At 40.2% G+C, this 22,357-nt stretch overlaps 1 protein-coding gene across 1 annotated transcript in view; it reads right to left on the bottom strand.

Moving 5' to 3' along the window:
* qser1 (glutamine and serine rich 1) overlaps positions 1-22,357 on the bottom strand; it is a 157,873-nt gene that overhangs the window by 3,569 nt on the left and 131,947 nt on the right. Inside the window, exons 9-10 of the mRNA XM_060839059.1 lie at positions 19,364-19,501; positions 9,551-9,648 (exon numbers count right to left, since the gene is read on the bottom strand). Coding sequence (XP_060695042.1) covers positions 9,551-9,648; positions 19,364-19,501 — 236 coding nt within the window. The remainder of the gene's footprint in view (positions 1-9,550; positions 9,649-19,363; positions 19,502-22,357) is intronic.

Raw genomic sequence — 22,357 nt, 5'->3', positions numbered from 1 at the left:
ATCTCAGCTCATCCCACTCTATTTCTATTTCCACAGTCCCACCGATCCTCTCCCTTTAGTTCATGATCCAAAAGCCAAACTAAATTCATCTTCGCCAATCTCTCAAGTAATGTGATCCAAATCATAATCAATCAATTTATAAAGCTATCTTTTCTAGTTCTTTTGCCAGTCACTTTAAAGCAGTGTCTTTTGGTTCTCAATCTTGCCACAAATAGGAACACTTCCTAGTCATCTACACTATCCAGACCCATTATGATTTGAACTCATTTTTCTCATTGTAATCTCTCATTGTTAATGAAATCCCTCATGCTTAGAACTGTTCTTGTTAAACTTTTGTAAATCCACTCCAATGACTGCATTGGTGTAAAAAGTGAGGTCTGCAGATGCTGGAGATCAGAGCTGAAAATGTGTTGCTGGTTAAAGCGCAGCAGGTCAGGCAGCATCCAAGGAACAGGAAATTCGACGTTTCAGGCATAAGCCCTTCATCAGGAAATGAGGAAAGTGTGTCCAGCAGGCTAAGATAAAAGGTAGGGAGGAGGGACTTGAGGGAGGGGCGATGGAGATGTGATAGGTGGAAGGAGGTCAAGGTGAGGGTGATAGGCCGGAGTGGGGTGGGGGCGGAGAGGTCAGGAAGAAGATTGCAGGTTAGGAGGGCGGTGCTGAGTTTGAGGGAATTGACTGAGACAAGGTGGAGGGAGGGGAAATGAGGAAACTGGAGAAATCTGAGTTCATCCCTTGTGGTTGGAGGGTTCCCAGGCGGAGGATGAGGCGCTCTTCCTCCAACCATCGTGTTGTTATGTTCTGGTGATGGAGGAGTCCAAGGACCTGCATGTCCTGGGTGGAGTGGGAGGGGGAGTTAAAGTGTTGAGCCACGGGGTGGTTGGGTTGGGTGGTCCGGGCGTCCCAGAGGTGTTCCCTGAAGCGTTCTGCAAGTAGGTGGCCCGTCTCCCCAATATAGAGGAGGCCACATCGGGTGCAGCGGATGCAATAGATGATGTGTGTGGAGGTGCAGGTGAATTTGTGGCGGATATGGAAGGATCCCTTGGGGAGAGGTAAGGGAGGAGGTGTGGGCGCAAGTTTTTCATTTCTTCTGGTTGCAGGGGAAGGTGCCGGGAGTGGAGGTTGAGTTGGTGGGGGGTGTGGACCTGACGAGGGACTCACGGAGGGAGTAGTCTTTTCGGGGAGGGGAGGGAAATATATCCCTGGTGGTGGGGTCCGTTTGGAGGTGGCGGAAATGACGGCGGATGATACGCTGTATACGGAGGTTGGTGGGGTGGTAGGTGAGAACCAGTGGGGTTCTGTCCTGGTGGCGGTTGGAGGGGCGGGGCTCAAGGGCGGAGGAGCGGGAAGTGGAGGAGATGCGGTGGAGGGCATCGTTGATCACGTTGGGGTCTCAGTCGATTCCCTCGAACTCAGCACCGACCTCCTAACCTGAATCTTCTTCCTGACCTCTCCGCCCCCACCCCATTCCGGCCTATCACCCTCACCTTGACCTCCTTCCACCCATCACATCTCCATCGCCCCTCCCCCAAGTCCCTCCTCCCTACCTTTTATCTTAGCCTGCTGGACACACTTTCCTCATTCCTGATGAAGGGCTTATGCCTGAAACGTCAAATTTCCTGTTCCTTGGATGCTGCCTGACCTGCTGCATTTTGACTGCATTGGTGCCCAGGATTGGGCAAAATATTCCAGTTGAGGCTGAACCAGTCTTTTGTACTTTGCTTCTGCTTATAAAGGCCAAGATCTCATTGCCTTATTAACCACATTCTAAAACTGCCTCATCACCTGCAATGATTTATGCACATATGCCCCTATATCATGCTGCACCCCACATACCCTTGAAAATTAATTCTTCGTACCAAAATGAATCTGTGCACTAAGTTTCATTTGTTATTTGCCTGTCCAGGTCATCTTTAAATGTACCAGTACCTTGCTCAAAATTCAAAACATTTTCAGATTTTGTGGTATGTATTGAACTCTGTGCTCTATACCTCAAGTGAAAGTTAGCAATATATCGTGTAGCACTGGTAGCCAGAGGAATCCCACAATGTGCTGTTCTCCAACTCTGATAAACAACCATTCACCACTTTATGCTGTCATTCAGCCAACCTTGTGTTCTTGTTGCCATTGTCCCTTTTATTTAGTGGCTTCTTTCTTGACATGAATATAGGAGCGATGCTCAGTAAGTTCAGTAGATGACATGAAAATTGATGTTGTGGTAAATGGAAATGAAGAAAACCATAGATGGACTGGTCATTTTGGCAGATCAATGGTAAATGGAAATTTAATCCTCAAAGTATGAGGTAATGCATTTTGGGAGGCCGAACAAGACAAGGGAATACAAGAAGAATTCTAGAACCCTTGTGTTACAACATGGAGACACACAGCTAAACCAAATTAGCCTTTTCTACCTCTGTATTCACAACAGAGTAAAACCAAACCTTTTGTAAACCCTCAATAGTTCTCCAATAGTTCCTAACCAGACATCTGAATTACCAATTCCAGACTTTGCAAATAACGAATTCCAGACACCATTTTGTACCTCAAACAAAATATGTCAATTTATTAAATATGCAATAACTTTAGCAGAGAAAAAACTGAAACAAGGTAACCTAATGAATGTCTGTGCTTTCAATCCAAAACATTTGCTTGCACCATTGTGTTAAATAAAAAAATACAAAACTTGCCAGATTACTTAAATGTCTTTCACATTGAATGGTTTCACAGGCATAGATGTGGATCCTAAATTGCTTTCTGGAGACACTGATCAAGGTCATCCTTTCGGTAAAGGCAGCAATACTTCAAACTCAGTTTACTCCACTTTGGGTTTCCAAAAGCTAGTAAGGAAGGTTAAGCAGGGAGCTTTCCAAACTTCATGTTTCTTGGCAGCAGACAATTTCTTCTTTCCGGAAAGCACAATTCAAAAAAACTTAACCTATGACCCCATCATGATAACCTGAGCGTCTTCTCCTGAGAGTACAAAAAACTGGTTCAGCCTCCTGAGGCCTCATTTACCATTCAACATCTGCCATATGCTCTTCCAGACTTGCGAGAACCATTTCCTTGTTAATAGCCAACTTCTCCTATCTGTTTTCACACAATGCTCTTCCTGGGGTCACATGTCTTTGGCAACACCTTTAAATCAAGAATCAGTCTGCAATTAATCTGCAGGCCTGACCTCATGAACTAAGAAAAGCTTGTTTGGTCTATTCTTTTCTTTCTAAAGTCGGAAGTCACACAATACCAGTTTATAATCCAACAAATTTATTTGAAATCACAAACTTCTGAAGCGCTGCTCCTTCATCAGGTGAAGACTTTACCTGATGAAGGAGCAGCACACCAAAAGCTTGCGATACCTTACAGGTGTCAATACCAGGAGGCACAGATTTAAGGGAAACATTTTCTCAGCCAGAAGGTCTGGGATCTATCTAACTCACTACATGACAAGGGTGATAGAGGGAGGAACTCTCAACATTTAAGTGTTCCACCCCCGTCCAATACCAACACATCCACAACATTTAAGTAGTATGTAGATAAAGACTTGAAAGCCATAACTTATGAGGCTACTAGTCAAGTACTAGAAAATCGGATTACAGCATGTTTGATGACTGGCATGTTCTTTCCATGCTGTAAAATCTTCATGACTAACTTCAACTTTCCTGTTATGTGACAGTTTATCAAACACCTTTTGGAAATTGTGCACATATCAACCTCATCATCTTAATCAATGTTCTTCAGTACTTGACCATAAAATGCAATCAAATTAAACAAACTTGATCTTAACAAGTCTAGTTCAACTTTCCTTAATTAATCTATATTTGTCTCAGTAACTGTTAATTTTGTTCCAGGTTATTGATGGAGAATTGCAAGATTATAGCCAGAGACACTGCAATTTCGACTTCTCCATCCCTCAGTACCTTGGATGCATCGCAGCCAGTCCTCATGATTCATTACCTTTAAGTGCAGCTAACTTTCCACAGAACTTTCTTTTTAATTCACTTATAGGATGTAACCATTGCTGACATTTATTGTCTCTCCCTCGTTGCCTTTGAGCTGCCTTCTTGAACCATTGCAATCTATTTGGTGCAGGTACCTTCCATTCCACTGGGGAGGGAGTTCCAGGACTTTGACCTAGCAATACTGAAGGCCTGGCAATATATTTCCAAGAAGAGCTGAGAGTGGTTTGGAGAGACTTTGCAGGTGGTCACGTTCCAAATATTTGTTGCCCTTGTCCTTCTAGATGGTAGTGTCATGGGTTTGGAAGGTCCTGCTTAAGGAGCCATGGTGAATTTCCGAGAAAGGTCGAAACAATAATCTAAGCAAAAACTGATAAGTTAGTTTAACTTCAGTAGCAGGGAAAAACACTTAGAATCAGGATAGAATTAGTAGTCATGTGGATAAACATGGGCTGATTAGGAAGAGTCAGCATGGATTTCTAAAGCAGCAGCTCTAATTACTGCAGCTTTTTTTTGAAGAGATAACAGAAAGGGGTGATGAAGCTTGATAACACGTTTTATGTGGTATATGGATTTCCAGAAGGAATTTGATAGTGTCTCACAAGAAACTTGAGTAAAGTTGTAAGTCAAGCTACAAAAGGGCTACTGGTAATGTGGAAACAAAATTGGCTTAGTAACAGAAAATAGACAGAATTAGTTAACAAATATTTTTGGGCTGAAGTACGGTTCATTGCAGAGTTCCCCAGCAGCCAGTAGTGAGACCATTGCTTTTCCTGATACATATTCATGACCTGGATCTTAGTGTGCAGGGGACAGTTCCAAAGTTTGCTATATGTACAAGAACTGTAAAATATGAGAAGGATGGTGTGGAACTCCAATATTTTGGAGGAGTGGGTGGATAGGCAGCAAATGAGCTCCAATGCACATACGCGTGAGGTGATGTACCCTGCTTGGAAGAACAACGAAAGACAATAAAGGGTACCATTTCAAACATGGTGCAGGAGCAGAGGGACCTGAGAGTACATTGAAGGTGGTAAGATAAGTGGAGCATGTAATAATTAAAGCTAGAGTGTTCTTGGCTTGGTTAATAGGAGCTTAAAGTACAAAAGCAATGAGAAAGACGAGAGATCATAAGCAAGATGAGGAAAAAAACCCACTGGTGCAGCAATTTATTAGGGGACAGAGTGTACTGCCGAAGAAAGTGGTGCAGGCATGTTCAATTTAGGTATTCAAAAGGACACTGGATTTTTGTTTTGGATAGTGGCGATGTTAAGAGATATGGTGTGCAGGTTTCCTTGTCCATGTTTAACCTGATGCCAAAACATAACAAGGGTTCCAGAGTCAATGTTGAGGACTCCCAGGTCAACCCCTTCCCAATTGTATATCATTGTTACACAACTTCTCTGGATCTGTCCTGGTGGCAGGACAAGACACAGCATGCGTGAAGTTGTTGTCTGTAGATCAGGCTATAGTCCAACAGATTTATTTAGAGCACTGCTCTTTCATCAGGTGGTTATGGACTCCACCTGTTGGACTATAACCTGGTGTTGTGAGATTTTTAACTTTGTACACCCCAGTCCAACACCGACATCTCAAAATCCTGTCTGTGGACAACTTTCCAATTTTGGGTAGAGCCCTAAATGTTGGTAAGAGTTTGCAGGGTCAACAGTGCCACGGCACGGTGGCACAGTGGTTAGCACTGCTGCCTCACAGCGCTAGAAACCCGGGTTCAATTCCCGCCTCAGGCGACTGACTGTGTGGAGTTTGCACGTTCTCCCAGTGTCTGCGTGGGTTTCCTCCGGGTGCTCCGGTTTCCTCCCACAGTCCAAAGATGTGCGGGTCAGGTGAATTGGCCCTGCTAAATTGCCCGTAGTGTTAGGTAAGGTGTAAATGTATGGGTATGGGTGGGTTGCGCTTCGGCGGGTCGGTGTGGACTAGTTGGGCCGATGGGCCTGTTTCCACACTGTAAATAATCTAATCTAATCTAATTTGTCAGTGAAATATTGTCATATTTCTGGTGGTCTGTCCTGTTGTATTGATTTTTTTCCTTTCTACCATTTGATATAACTGAGTCATCGCTCATCAAGTAAATGTCTTGATAAGCCATTTCAGAGGGAGTCAACAGTCGACTATATAACAGTCATTCTGGAATTTTACACAGGCAAGATTGGATAAGGGCAGCAGTTTCCTTCTCTAAATGATATTACTCATTATTAGATGTTTAATTTCAGATTTATAAGACCATTTGTGTGGTGGGATTTGAACTCAGGTCACTAGAACATTACCAGGGTATCTCGTTTACTAGAACGACAATGCTACTAGGCCATCAATTTCCCTCAAAACCACAAGGATGTATGAAGTGTATATAGGCCATACTATCCTTGGCAGATCATACCAATTCATTTAGCTATTTGCAACATGGTACAGACCACACATAATTATGCTTGTAGAACTTGCAACAATGTCCCACATTAGGTGGAGTTCTGCAACTAGGCAATATTTATCATACAATTGTGAGTGTGCAAAGAATTACACTTGCAATGAATTTAAGATGGTCAGAGCTGTGACGTGACACAGTTGTGTATACTACAAATTACATATTAATACACAAGACCCTGTTACTGGCAGACAGAAAGGACATGTGTAATCACTGCACTTGCTTCAACTCAATAAAACAGTTGAAAGAATTCACGAGATCATTTCTCAGGCAATGTGTAGAACCTGCCTATTTTAAACTGTAAACGAAAACTGGTAGCTAATAGTCAAGCATCATTAGGATGTCCTGAATGAAAAGATAAATCGAAAGAGAGAGCGATTAGGGAAAGATAGTCTACTCAATGACAAAGGAGGGAATTAACGCATGGAGTCAGAGGAAGTGGGCGAGATCCAATGAGTACTTTGCATTGTAGTTACCAAGGAGAAGGACATGCATGATGGTATGGTGATGGAAAGGTATGTGGCTATTCTGGGACAAGTCAATATTAAGGAGGAGATCATGCTGGTTGTCTTGAAAAACATTAAGGAAGATAAATCCCCAAGGGCTGATGGGATCTATCCCAGGATACTGAAGGAGGCAAAGAAGGAGATTGGTGGGGTCATAACAGAGATCTTTCTATCCTCTTTATCCACAGGTGAGGTTCCAGAAGACTGGGGAATAGTCAACATTGTTCCTTTGATTAAGAAGGGCAACAAGGATAATCCATGAAATTATAGGCCAGTGACCCTTATGTCAGTGATAGGGGAATTACTGAAGACTTTTAGGGACAAGATTTATTTGCGTTTGGAAAAGAATGGGCTTATTAGGGATAGTCAGCATGACTTTATGCAGGGGAAGTCTTGTTTCAGAACCTTGAGTTTTGAGGAAGTGACAAACATGATTAATGAGGGTAAGGCAGTGGGGATATTGTCTAAATAGACTGAAGCATTTGGTGAAGCATTTCCATCATGGTGGGCTGGTTCAGAAGATTAAGTTGTAAGGGATCCATACTAAATTGGTACAAAATTGGCTCGGTCATAGAAGATAGAGGGTAGTTTTGAAGGTATTTTTTTAACTGGAGGTCTGTGACCATTAATGTTCGACAAAGATCTATGCTGGGACCGTTTTATATGTATATATGACTAAGATGAAATTGAGGGTGGCTTGATTAGTATAGTTGCAGGTGGCATGAAAATATATAAGAGTTGTAGATAGTGAGAAAGGTTATCAAAGGAAACAATAAGATAATCACCAGTTGGAAAGTTGGGCAGAGAAATGGCAGATGAAGTTTAATCCAGGCAAGTGTAAGGTGATGCATTTTTGGGAGGTCAAATGCAAGAGGAAAGTATATATTTAATAGTCAAATAAATAGAAGTGTTGATATATACAGGGATCTTGGGGTTCAAGCCAATAGCCAACACAAGTGATTAAGATAACAAAGAATGCATACTGCACGTTTGCCTTCATCGGGCACCGAGTTGGCAAGTCATGTTAAGAGCTATAAAAGACTTTTGTCACATCACTTTTGGAGTATTGTATGCAGTCTGGTCCCCATACTATAGAAAGGATGTGGTGACTTTGGACAGGGTGCAAAAAGGATTACCAGTACATTGCCTGGATTGGAGTGTATCAGCTATAAGTGGGGTGGACTATCAGAGGCTGAGGGGTAACTTGACACAAGTACATAAAGTAATGAGAGATGTGGATAGTTGGAGTTTCTTTCCCAGAATGGAAATGTCAAATATTAGTAGGCATACGTTTATGATGAGAGGGAAAAGTTTAAGGGAAATGTGCAAGGAAAGTGTTTTTACATAGAGGGGGTAAGTCCCTGGGGAGGTGGTAGAAGGAAATATGTGAGCACAATCTAAGAGGCACTTAGGCAGACACATTAAAAAAAGCAGGAAATGAAGTGATACAGATCATATGCATGCAGTCATGGTCAGGAGGGCCTATCCCTGGGCAGTGCTGTTCTATTAATTGCTGCATTCTCCATGGCTGATTCCAGTTGCCAACCAATCAGTACTCTCCTCTCTCAGCACAAATACCCTCTTATTGGTATTCTGCCAATTTGCAAAATGTGCCTTTTTTCGGCAAATAATTATACCAGTGCAACAAAAGAAACTTTAAAAAAAGTATTGAAGCTACTTTCTGACTAGTCCACACAATTTCTACACCAAAGCATGGGAATAAATTATTACAAATTTATCAGAGAACATGGAGACACAGAAGTTTGCTTCTACACACTCAGTAAAAACAAAGGAAAGCCATTTTAATGTGTCTTCCAAGAAACCGCATACCAGTGTACACAATTGGGTGGTACCAAAAACAAAAAATTGGTAGTTAGCTGTTTTTAATTTAATACCATATTTAAACAAATCAATTAATGTTCTCTTCCCATTAAAACAATTTTGTTTAAGAAAAAAAGTCAATGGCAATCACTGATCCAAGATCTTCAGATTACACAAGAGCCGTAGGACAACTTCTCAGATAAAAACCTTTATGATTTGTTATTACATGTTCGAAGTGTTCTGCATCAACCAACCGCTCCAGCACTGAAGTAAAAGCTCTGAATGTTCCTTTTCCCAATTCCACAAAATACTTATGCATCCTTCTATTCAGCTCCATTTCTTTTGCAATAAACTGTGTAACATTTTGTTGTTTGCAATTAAAACAGTGGTAATAACATACTTCTCCAAATATCTATGGTGATTTTTACAGATTACTTATAATTATGGAAAACAGGTTAAATTATCTGTTTTGCTCTGCAACTCCACCTCTGCTATGCTCGATCTGCAACTTGAAAGCTTAATTATTTCAACAAAGACTTTAGCATTGGGCTGCCATAGAATGTCAAATTGATGTTGCATGATAAACTAAATGTAATGTGATGAAACTAATTTATTTCAATGAAAACAGATTTTATTCTTCAGATTCCAGTAGATAAACATTAGAGCCACCAGTAATGACATTACAATCACTGTTCCAAATACTATTAGAGGCAGTAAATAACTAATCAACTCTTTGTACTAAATAATATTTTTACGTGGATGCTGTAGCTTTATGCTGAATAACAGTATTTTAAAACAAAGGCAAGTATAGTTTTAATAAAGATTCTTACCTTGAGTGCTGACTCTAGTGGGAATTTGGAAATCAGTCTTTTCTTGTTCTCATTCAGCATGCTATCAATTTTCCTCATGTGTGGCAAATACATCTCATCTAAAGAAATCAAATGAAGGAAAGTATTGAAATTCAAAGGCTATTTTCACAAACAAATTTGAAGTTCTGTGTAGCACATTCCACAATTGCTGAACATAAATGATCACCAATGTTCTCGATAGTGAAGCAGCAAACAGATGACAATCTTATAAAGGCTGCTCAGTTCACTTCACCTCACCCCAGAATCACAGACTTGCTGCAACGCAGAAGGAAATCATTCAGCCTATCACATCCAACTCTCTGAATGAGCATTATGACTATATCATTCTCCTGTCTTTTCCCTGTAATCTATGAATGTAATTTCTATTCAAAATATTATCCAATATCCTCTTGAATATCTCAACTCAACCTGCTTCCATCACAATTCTAGGCAATGCATTCTCGACTATAACTACTAATGTGAAAAAGGTTTGCTCATATCAAATATTCCACTTTTGCAAAGTGCCTTATATCTGTGTGTGATGATGCTGCTCCTTTAACAAGGTTGTTTTCCTTGGCTTTTTTACTTCACCAGAGGGGTTGTAAAAGCAGCGATTCCAAAAGTCTGGCTTGGATGGGTTTTAGGGCCAGTTTGATTAGCTAACATATACTGCTTCAGACAAAAGGCTTTCAAGTTTCAAAACACTTGCACAATGAAAGGGGAGCGACCAATTGTCACAGCTCAGCTTTTCTCCTGTTTGATTTGGTTTTTGGTAGTCTGGCTATTCACTGCAAGCAGTCAGGCGGTTTGAGGCTGCTGGTGCAATAAACAGCTGGATGGAAGATGGTGTTCCATGTTGCCACATCTCTCTCTGACAGCTCCCCTATAAGACCATGTGTTTGATTTTACCTTTTGCGCCAAGGGGGGTTTAGGGGGATTGTTGCAAGTATTGGGAATAGCATCATTAAATTGGTATACTCTATTGGGTTTTTGGATAGTTTAAGTTATTCTGTATTCTATTCTCTTTTGTTTGTGTTTCATTTAGTAATCTTGTAAATAAATTCTGTTTTATTTAAAACTAAGTAGTTTGGCCAGCTGCATCACTCCTGGAATATCTACTTTACACCTGCTTAAAAGAACTAGCAAAGGTAGGGTCTGGGCTACCTTCTTGAAATGTTTTTTTTGGGGGGGTGGGGGGGTTGCTGACCTCGTTCTTAACATGTGCCTTCTCATTCTTGGTCTTTTCAATCCTATTTTAAAGGAGGCAGGAAAACATTTTCTCCTTACTTACTCTTTCCAGCCCCTCATCATCAGAGCTTCTATCAAAGTTTGAAATCTATACTTTAGTAAATTGCTGCTCTGTTTGTAGTTTACCTTTGAAAAAAACATCCTCACCAAAAAGCTTTGGAAAGATACAGGTGGTGTTCATCATCAGGTCCTAAAAGAAGTAGCTAATGAGCAAGATGAGTTAGTGTTAATTTTCCAAAATCTGTTCCATCCAGGAAAGATTCCATTAAAATAGAAAATAGCAAATATAACCCCTCTATTCAAAAAGAAGTAGGCAGAAAACAGCAAATCACAGGCCAGTTAGCTTGATGTCTGTTGAGGAGAAAGTGTTAGAATTGGTCATTAAAGAGATTATAGCTGCACACTTAGAAAAACTTGAGGTAATTGGGAAGAATCAGCATGGTTTCAAAGGGAAATCATATTTAATACATTTATTATAGTTCTTTGAAGGAGTCTGATGCACTGAGAAAAAAAGGGGAGCCTCAAGATGTAGCATACTTGAATTTCCAGAGGGTTTTTGCCAAAGTTATCACAAAGATTATTGCAGAAAATAAAAGGTATAAGTGGCTTTCATATTAACATTGATAGAAGATTGGAGGAAAACATAATGTACAAATGAGTTTTTGTCTGACTGGCAGGCTGTGGTGAGTGGAGTTTGCAGGGATCTGTGCTGAGGCCTCAACTTTATATAATCTAGATCAATGTCTTAGAGGAAGGGAGAATAGAGCACAGTAGCTAAATTCACAGCTAACAGATATAGGAGAAAAGTACGTTATGAAGATATAAGAGCTGCATAGTGGCTCAGTGGTTAGCATTTATGCCTCACAGCACCAGACTTCTGTGTTCAATTCCATCATTGGGTGACTGTTTATGTGGAGTTTACACTTTCTCCCCACAGAGAAAGTGAGGACTGCAAATGCTGGAGATCAGAGCTGAAAAATGTGTTGCTGGAAAAGTGCAGCAGGTCAGGCAGCATCCAAGGAGCAGGAGACAGAGCTGAAAAATGTGTTGCTGGAAAAGCCAGAGCTGAAAAATGTGTTGCTAGAAAAGCCTGAAGAAGGACTTATGCCCAAAACGTCAATTCTCCTGTTCCTTGGATGCTGCCTGACCTGCTGCGCTTTTCCAGCAACATATTTTTCAGCCACAATCTCCCCACGTCTGGATGGGTTTTCTCCAGGTGCTCCAGTTTCCTCCCACAGTCCAAATATATGCAAATTATGTGGATTGGCTATGCGAAATTGCCCTTAGTCTTCAAGGATGTGTAGGTGAGGTGGGTTAGCCATGGTTAATGCGGGGTTACAGGGATAGGGTAGGGAGAACTTGATCTGGTTGGGATACTCCAGAGAGGGTTGGTGTGGACTCGATGGGCTGAATGGTCTGCTTTCACATTGTAGGGAAGCTATGACTTTATAAGGAGGTTGCAGACAAATGTAGAAAGGTTGACTGAGTGAGCAGAAATCTGACAGTAGTATATTAACACAAGAAAAATGTGCTGAAAATGTGTTGTTGGTTCAGGCTTGTGCCTGGAACGTCGAATTTCCTGTTCCTTGGATGCTGCCTGACCTGCTGTGCTTTAACCAGCAACATATTTTCAGCTCTGATCTCCAGCATCTGCAGACCTCACTTTTTACAGGAAAAATGTGAACTTGTTCTCTATGGCAGGAAGAATTTTTTAAAAATACTTACATATAGAATGATTGCAGAAGGATTTTAAGTGTTGTAGTACATGAACATGCAGGAACAGCATGTAATTAATGGATACTGTCCTTTATTAAAACAGGAAGTAAACATAAAAGTGATGATGTAATGCTTCAGGTGTACAGGATATCTCAAGGATTGTGTACAGTTTTGGTCTATATATTGGAGAAAGAGCAAAATGCATTGGAGGCTTTTCAGAGGAGGGTTATTAGATTCTATCTGGAATAAGTGAATTGTCTTGAAGACAGGATGGACAGGTAGGGTTTGTTTCCACTGATGTTTAAAAGAGTGAGGAATGAATGTACTGTAGCCAGGTTTGTGGATGACACAAAAATAGGTGGGAAGGCAAGTGGTGAGGATAACAAAGACTCTGCAGAGGGATGCAAACATGTTCAATGAGTGGGCAAAACTTGATAGTTGGGATATAATGTGGGAAAATCTAAGGTTATGCATTTTGACAGGAAGAATAGAAGAACTGAATATTATTTAATTTGGGACGGTCTACACAAAACTGCAGCACAGGTAACTTTGGGGGACCCTTGTCTATGAATCACAAAAATCTTGCATCCAAGTTCAGCATGTAAAAAAGCAAAGGCAAACAGATGGTTGGCTTTTATTTCAAAAGGAATCAGTAAACAAATAAGTAGATTTTGCAGAAACTAAACAAGGCTAGTCAGTCCATAATTGGAACACACTAAACACTTCTGGGTCACTTAATCAAAGAAAGATATATACTGACATTGGAGATAACTCAGAGAGAGTTGACTTGGTTGATTCGAAGCCTGGAGGGATTTTCTTGTGAGGCAAAGTTGAGGTTGGTAGTACAAAGTTAAAAATCACACAACACCAGGTAAAAGTGCAACAGGTCTATTTGGAAGAACTAGCTTTCAGGGCACTGCTCCTTCATCAGGTGGTTGTGGAGTATAAGATCGTAAGACACAGAATTTTAGTGTGTTTAGCAAAAGTTTAGTGTGATCTCACCAAAATTATACATTGAAAAAGACCTGGATTGTTTGTTACTTCTCTCATCTTTTAAAATGACCATGTTGGTTTCAGTTCTTTCATATGTAAATCGCAGAATATTTAGAAGTTACATTCCCAAGGGAACTTTAACAATTGGTGTCATGCTGGTGTGGGGACACCTCCCACCATGTAGGTGGCAGATACTCATGCGACTCAGTCAACGTTGCCTATCTCATACGCTGCAGAAAAGGATGCCCTGAGGCATGGTACATTGGCAAGACCAAGCAGAGGTTATGACAATGGATGAATGGACACCACACAACAATCAACAGACAGGAGTGTTCCTAGTCAGAGAACACTTCAGTGGGTGAGGACATTTGACCTCGAACAAGACGGACTTCAGGACAAGCAACAACGAAAACTGGCTCAGCAGAGGCTGATAGCCAAGTTCTTTTACCCATGGGGATGGCCTCAACTGGGACCCTGGATTCATGTCACACTACAGGTGACGCCCATTGCACTACACACACACCCTCTCCTACAGACCCATACACTCACGCAGACCCTCTCTCTATGCTCACACATAAACTCCCACATGCACCCTCTAACAGACTTATACCCCTTTACACTTACACTTACTCTCTTACAGACACTCATAACCACTTCCCTCCCCATTGTGGCAGAGTCTCAGGCAGGGCAACTCACACTTTAAATGCATTATCTGGGCCAACATGACACCAATTGTTAAAGTTCACCTGAGAATGTAACTTTTAAATGTTCTGCAATTTGCAAATGAAAGAACTGAAACCAAGATGTCCATTCTAAAAGAGGAGAGACTTAACAAACAATCCAGGTCTTTTTCAATATATAATTCCAGTTATATCACACTGTAAACTTTTGCTATAAATTCTGTGTCTTGCGATCTTATATTCCACAACCACCTGATGAAGGAACAGTGCTCCGAAAGCTATCACTTCCAAATAAACTTGCTGGACTATAACCTGATGTTGTGTAATTTTAAACTTTGTACACCCCAGTCCAATACTGGCATCTCCAAATCATGAGTTTGGTAGTGGAACCGTTGCAAGATCACCACACTCATCATGGTGCAAAATGCATCGGGTAGGTTTGCTCCCATCATCCTTTTTCATGCTAGGAATCTGTGATGCCCATTTGGTCTAGTATGGTACAGGAAAGCAGCTGGAAGACTAACAAGTGATAGTTCTTATTTTAAGCACAATGAATTTTATTAGCAAACAGACACAAGTTACAATGGTAGAAGAGACTCTGAAACAGAGGCAAACTTCGAGGTTAGCTCTGACTCCTTGATAATCCCAAGCTGCTCTCCTACCAAAGTCCAAGTGACATTATCATAGTATAGTATTTAACTCACTTCTCAGCATTAAACCTATTCATACCCCTACACCTATATACATCTTACCCCAAATATTTTTGCCATTATTAGCATTGTACATCTACGTACATAGTTACATTTACCACTACCACATTTTTCCTCTCTTCCCACCACCATTCCACAAAATAATTCAGGTTGTCTGGAGGATTCACTATTCCCTGTTGACTATGTTCTATTGTTCTTGATGGTGAAATCTGAAAATCCCTTTAAGTGGAAGCCTTGCATCTCTTGGATTTTCTTTGCTAAGGAAGTCTTTTCTGCTACTGAAGTAACTCATTGCTTCATTCTACAATCTGCAGGAATTAACAGGTACCTTACTTTTTACAGTGTCATTGATCAAGGCTCTTTTTTTCCTTTGTGGCAGGATCCCCTGGATTGTTGAACCAGGCAGTTTCTTCTGGACAACATCTGGAACCACCAAGTCAGGTAATTATTTTCTGTGACCTGAATCTGAGAAAACTGGTTGTTCTCCCTCAAGGTCCTGTCTTCTTGACCTTGCCAAAGGAATGGTGACCTTCAGGTTAAATTCACCACCAGTTGTCTCTGGCCAAACAGTGAACCTGCACAGTTGGATGCCTCTGCTGTTTAGTTTCTAAGGGGCAACTTTTCACATGTAGGGTGGTGCATGTATGGAATGAGCTGCCAGAGGAAGTGGAGGAGGCTGATACAATTACAACATTTAAAAGGCATCCGGGCGGGTATATGAATAGGAATGACTTAGACAGAACATGGGCCAAATGCTGGCGAATGGGAATAGATATCTGGTCAGCATGGACGAGTTGGACCAAAGGGTCTGTTTCTGTGCTGTACAGCTCTATGACTCTTGCTTGAGTGAGGAGTCCTCTGGTCCTTTGGGACTATGCCATCTACAAGAACTTGAGGATTGCTTTTTGTTTTTGCATGATCAAAGGAATTACTGAGTCTTCCTAGGAAATAATGTCACAAAACATTCTGCTTAAACTTGCATATTCTGTGCATCTGGCATCAAGCTGAGTCTTTCATCACTGTTTGTTCCACAAGTTGTACTGCAGTCTGAATTACATCAGTTGAGAATTCAATGAACTCAAGTTCATTGTTGCTCATTTCCTATCTCATCATTTGTGTTGCTAGCAAGCTTGGCCGATTCTTGCAGTTTGAACTTTCATCTGTGCTGACAGGAATGGGAAAACATTTCTGTCAAACCTATGTAGTCAAAGGTTTCCATTTTACTGACAGTATGAAATGATATTTTAATGCCAATGTAGCTCATCTCAACACATCGTCTTCCAATTAAGTTCTGTCAGGCGTCTAGGTGATACACAAAATCTTCAGTTGGTTGTCCCTTGACTGGTTGTTCAGTAATGAAAATTTCTTTGACCTGTTGTTCCCTGAATGAGTGTTCCATAACTGGCTGTTCCTTAATTTTAACTAATTTGATTCAGATCAAGGCAAGTATTCCTGCCTAAGCAGGAGACCAGTTGATTGCAAAGTACTTACATATTCTTCACTGTCTCATAGGCATCCCTTACGTTGCATTGCTGTATACAGTGCTTCTTCACTAATGGTGTATGTCTGATATAGAGTGAGGCCCAGATATCAACCTTAAGATGAATATTCTTCTTGCCACAACCTAGATCTGAATCACCTACTTCTCCCCAGGAATACCTTCAGCTTTTGTTCTTTTGTAGGATATTCTACCTATTGACTTATTTACAAGAGGAGCCAATTGTCTTCTTGTTGCTCTATTACTTTGTCCTACTTTGACATATTTTCCTTTATGTGACTTATTGTTTTATAAATAAAAGCAACTTTAAAAAATAGATGGTCCTACTTTTACTTGAGGCCTCCTTGGTCTTCAAGACTGACAGTGACTTTTGCTGTCTGTCCTACTCTCTGAACTGGCTTTTCATCTGCGTTTAAGGTTGTATGCCTTAAGAACTGAATAGATTCTACTGATTTCCTATGACATGGTTAATATTTTGCACAGAGGACTAATCTGTGCTGCTTCTGGACTTCAGCTCATTCACCATCTGAATGGTATATCTTGAAGCAGGACATTCTTTTGAAATAACTAATAAAGAATAAATTTGACAAAGATTTATGAGTAGTTCCAACAATAATTCTGACTTTTATGAATTCTGACTTTACTCGCATGTTTTCCTCAAAATGGCTGAAGTTAAAGCAATTGTCAAAGAGTTGCAGAACCTGATGAAAAGTATCTGTTTCTTCCTTTATGGTGAAGTGTATGGTCATTAGGTATAGCCTCAGTTGAATGCAAAAGTGTATTTACATACTCAGCAGCAGATTTAGTACTTAGTTTGGAAGCAAATGTAACTTAAGAACAGTTTTGTCCATAATTTCAAATTCTGTGTTCTACTTGGCTCTCCTCTGAAACTGAATCTTTCTGGCAATATTATTTCTGCTATCTCTTCTGAATATGATTTATTTATTTTTCTTGTTTTAAAGGCTGCTATTGAGCAATGCTTTATTGAAGGTTTTTTCCCACAATTTTGCAGTTAAAATGGGTGTTTCCCTCTTTTAGCTAATCAGTGGGGCAATTCCCATTTTTTGTGTCACTTCTTTAGACGAATCCTGCTAATCAAGAGCTTGGCTGAATGAATCTAGTTGCAAATTATTTTAGTTATGAGTCCCATTATCTTAACAGCTTTACTCAAAGATTCCAGCTTTTTGCAACTCCATTCCTGTTCTTTAATGGACTTTTCCTTAGCTGATTCCTGCTCATAGTTCATGCTGTTTCACGTTTTTTTTGTCTAAAAAGGGCCTACCACTTGCAATTTGAATAAAAGGTTCCCAGTCTGAACCACAGTTCGATGGATCTCCTGCCTTTTCTACAGCTTCAATAGGTTTCTAATTCTCTTATTACCTTCAACTTCGTTTGCATAGACTTCTAAATTTGCCTGTTTTATTACCTTATTTCTGGCTTTGTGACATTTATGGGTCTGTAAACTCATAGTAAATTGTATTTGTGGTCCTCGATTTTCTTTAATGTAACCGTGTATGGTGTTGCTAAGGCAGCAATACTTGATCTAAACACTGAAACACTTGATTGTTTTTAAGCTATTTTAAAAGTATTCCCTTGTCCAACAGGGATTTCAACTTTACTCAGACTCTGATGTCCTCTCTGGCTGAACCACAACTCAGGACTGCTCTTAGATTATTGGAACCCAATGAAATCTGTGACTTCCTTGGTGGGGACTAACATTTCAATTGGAGCTCCTGGTTCAAAGTCACCTCTGCATATTTCTTATCAGGTTTGGAAGGCTGTATCATCACCTGTACATTCTGCCTTGTAAAAGTTTGCTACAGGGTCCGTTTCTATAGGTTCACAGATGTTCAGCTCTTTCTACCCACAATCTGCTCAAGTAGCCTTCAGATCACAACAATTGCCAGTATTTTGTATGTTGCAACTAAATGGAGTCCGTACTCCAGCTCATCCTGTTGCCACCATCTCTTTCTTGGTAGAAATCTACAAAGCCTGGCAGCCTAATGAGAACAGGCTGTTGCCTTAAACAAATCCAGGTACAGGTTATACTGGTGTAAGTGAAATTAGTATTGAGACTGGGGAAGACCTCAACATTAAGTCATACTCTTTTGAGATCCAACGCTCTCTGTTGACTCCATATCATACTATAATACTGGGTGGGAGGATGAAGACATTCTTCAGCATTTTCCTTCATTATGCAGCCTTTGGCTGATTAGAGTAATGGGAGACACACAAAAAAACATTCATGCTCACAGCCATTATGACACCACAACTAGATATTGCATCAAGATAAAAACAAAGAGGATATGCAGCAAATCGGGATATTCTTATGCTTGGAGACTGAACAGATCACTAACTAAAAACCTTCTTTTATAGCAACACTATATTACAACAGCACACCATAGACTGTTGTTGCTACATCACAGACAGTCAAATCTGAGTTGACCGATATTGGCCAATATCATACAAATAAAATTCTTCACTGAAGTGTAAATCCTATAGGAGTATGACTCAGTAACACAATCCATTTGTCATTGTACAGTATTACAGCATTAAGAAATGCAAAATCTAAATCTTGACCATGAATTTGGAGTGGGACAGTATGCAGGCGATCCATTCCCTTAAACTAACCTAAATTAGAATCAGTTCAGCCCATTCTGTGGTATCAACTCAAAAAGATGCTACAGAGCTGTTTAATGCCAAACACATCAGTCCATCTAGAATTGAAAAAAAGATGTGCACTGGCACAGGGACTGACAGGCAAGCAAAGGAAATGTGGACAGCGGGAAAAGGTAAGTTATAAAATGGCTTTGGAATTATTTGCTTTGACAAGATTTTAAATGTCAAGGATAATTTCTCCTTATTCTACACATTACTCTATGAAGATAGCAGAGCATTTATCAATACTGTAAAGTGAAAACTAGAGTCACCAATAAGCATTAATATTTACCATTACTTTGCTCCGATGCCTCAATCATGTCTGGATCCAAGGCTGTACTCACAAGTAGTTCCACATAGTTTTTAAATGTCTCCTTCATTGTCCTGGTATTCAGGAAGCGAGCTACGTATGGTGTTGTTAAAGGGCGTTCTAAAATACAAACAAATAAGTATGTAGTACTAAAGCATGCATTCAAATGGCCAATACGACCTTGTTTTTTGTTCAAATATATTAGCAACAAATTCAGATTATTTTTCTGCCAATACACAAATTTCTACAGTATAACTGACCAATATTAAATTCTGATATCAAGCAACTACATGCCACAGCAGGACTTGTTTTAAGGCACTAAAATATCTTGACTAATCTTCAGCAAACTAATTATTATTCAACTTAAAAAATTGAAATTAATAAAACATTTGACAAAGTTCCTCATGATAGGCTAGTCCAGAAGATCAAATTGCACGGAATCCATGGTGAGCTGGTAAGTTGGATACAAAATTGGCATGGCCGTAGAAGACAAAATAGCTGTAAAGGGGTATTTTTTCTGACCAATGGTAAAAATGGTTACCTTTTATGAAAACATCAAGTTGGTATATTAACAGAGAGTAGGATTACCATGGTGTTTAATGTCATTAACATAGAACAATTCAGCACAAGAACAAGCCTTTCAACCCACTAAGTCTATGGTGACCATGACATTTTTATAAACAAATCCCTTCTGCCTGCACATGGTCCTTTATCCCTTTATTCTCTGGCTGTTCATGTATCTGACTAAATGCCTCTGGAACTTTGTGACGGATTCTGCTTCTACCTCCCCTGGCAGTGTGTTCTAGGCACCGACCATACTGTGTATAAATAAAAAAATTTCTCACACACCTCCTTTAAACTTACCCCCTCTCACATTAACCTTATACCCCCTAGTATTTGACATTTCCACCCTGGAAAGAGGCTTTAACTATTCACCCTATCCATGCCTCTCAATTTTATATACTTCTGAGGAAGAGTCACTCGACTCGAAATATTAACTCCGATTTCTCTCCACAGATGCTGCCAGATCTGCTGAGCTTTTCTGTGTTTATATCTTCTTAAACCTCTTCTTCATCCTCTTCAAAAGCTCCACTTCCTTCCTATTGTGCAGCAATTAGAACCGTGCACAGTACTCCAAATATGGCCTGACTAAAGTTGTATTCAGTTGCATATGACTGGTTAACTTTTATACTTAATGCCCTGAGTGACATGCCTTCTTTACCACCTTATCTATTTGTGTTGTCACTTCCAGGGAACGACAGACTTGGACTTCCAAGATACCTCTGTATATCAATGTCCCTAAGTGTCTGGCCATTTGCAGTGTACATTCCTCTTGCATTTAACCTCCCAAAATGTATCACCTTACACTTGACTGGATTAACCTCCATCTGTTATTTCACACCCCAACTTTCCAGCTGATCTATATCCTGCTGCATCCTTTGATATCATTCCTCACTATCCACAACTCCACCAATTTTGTGCCATCTGCAAACTTACTAATTAGGTGGACATCTTCATCCAAATATATTACATGTAACAGAGATCTGAGCACTGATCCTTGCAGAACACCACTGGTCACAGAACTCCAGTGAGAAAACACACCTTCACAACTACTGTCTCTTCTACAGCCAAGCCAATTTTGTATCCAAAAGAGAAAATGCTGGAAAATCTCAGCGGGTCTGGTAGTATTTTTAAGGAGAGAAAAGAGGTGACGTTTCATGTCTAACTGACCCTTCGTAAAAGCTGAGATTTTCCAGCATTTTCTCTTTTGGTTTCAGATTCCAGCATCCACAGTAATTTGCTTTTATCGAATTTTGTATCCAACTTGCCAACTCACCATGGATTCTATGCAATTTGATCTTCTGGACTTGCCTATCATGAGGGACCTTGTCAAATGCTTTACTAAAAATCCATGTTGTCAGTAACCACTGCCTTAACCTCAATAACGTTCATCACTTCCTCAAAAACCCTAATTAAGCTTGAGAGACAAGACCCCCGCCCCCCCGCCCCGCATAAAACCATGCTGACTACCGCTAATAAGTCCATTCTTTTTCAAATGCAAGTAAATCCTGTCCCTAAGAAACTTCTCCAATAATTTCAATACCACTGATGCAAAGCTCACCAGCATGTAATTTTCTGGATTAACCCTGTTGTCCTTCTTAAAGGAATAACTTTGGCTATTCTCCAGCCTTAGAGTCACCTGTGGCTAAAAAGGATACGATCTTCTGTCAAGGCCTAGCCATCTTCTCACTTACCTCCTTCAGTAACCTGGGATTGATGCTACCACATGTCTTTTTTCTTGGTGAATACCGATGCAAAATATTCATTAAGGATCTCACCCACTTCATCTTGCTAAGCACAACGTCCCTTTTTCATCCTTGAGTGGACCTCCCTTTTCCCAAGTTACCCACTTGCTTGTAACATATATAACATCCCTTGGTATACTTCTTAATCCTACTTGCCAAGAACATTTTGTTGCCTCTCCTAGCCTTCTAATTTCTTGCTGAAGTTCTTTGCTGCTTCCTTTATATACTTCAAGGGCCTTGTTTAATTGCTGTGTCGTGAATCTTACATATGCATCCTTTGTCTTTTGAACTAAACTTACAATGTCTCTTGTCATCCAAGGTTTCTGAATCTTGCCATCCTTATCTTTCATTCTCACATACTGGTCCTGAACTCTGCTCATCTGGCTTTTAAAAGACACTACATCAGATGTGGATTTACCTGCAAAGAGTTATGCCAATCTATTTTTTCCATTTCCTGCCTAATGCTGATTTAATTAGGCCTTCTCCCAATTTACCACTTTAATTTGAGGACCAAGTCTTATCCTTTTCCACAACTATCTTAAAACTTACAGAATTATCATATTGGGAATAATTTCCCAATGAAACTTCGATCACCTGGCCAAACTCATTCCCTAATACAAGGTCTAATATGGTTCCTTCCCCAGTTGGATGATATAATTTTTTCAAGAAT

Source organism: Hemiscyllium ocellatum, chromosome 18, assembly GCF_020745735.1.
Source record: "Hemiscyllium ocellatum isolate sHemOce1 chromosome 18, sHemOce1.pat.X.cur, whole genome shotgun sequence".
NCBI lineage: Eukaryota > Metazoa > Chordata > Chondrichthyes > Orectolobiformes > Hemiscylliidae > Hemiscyllium > Hemiscyllium ocellatum.
This window is presented reverse-complemented; position numbering and strand designations above follow the sequence as displayed.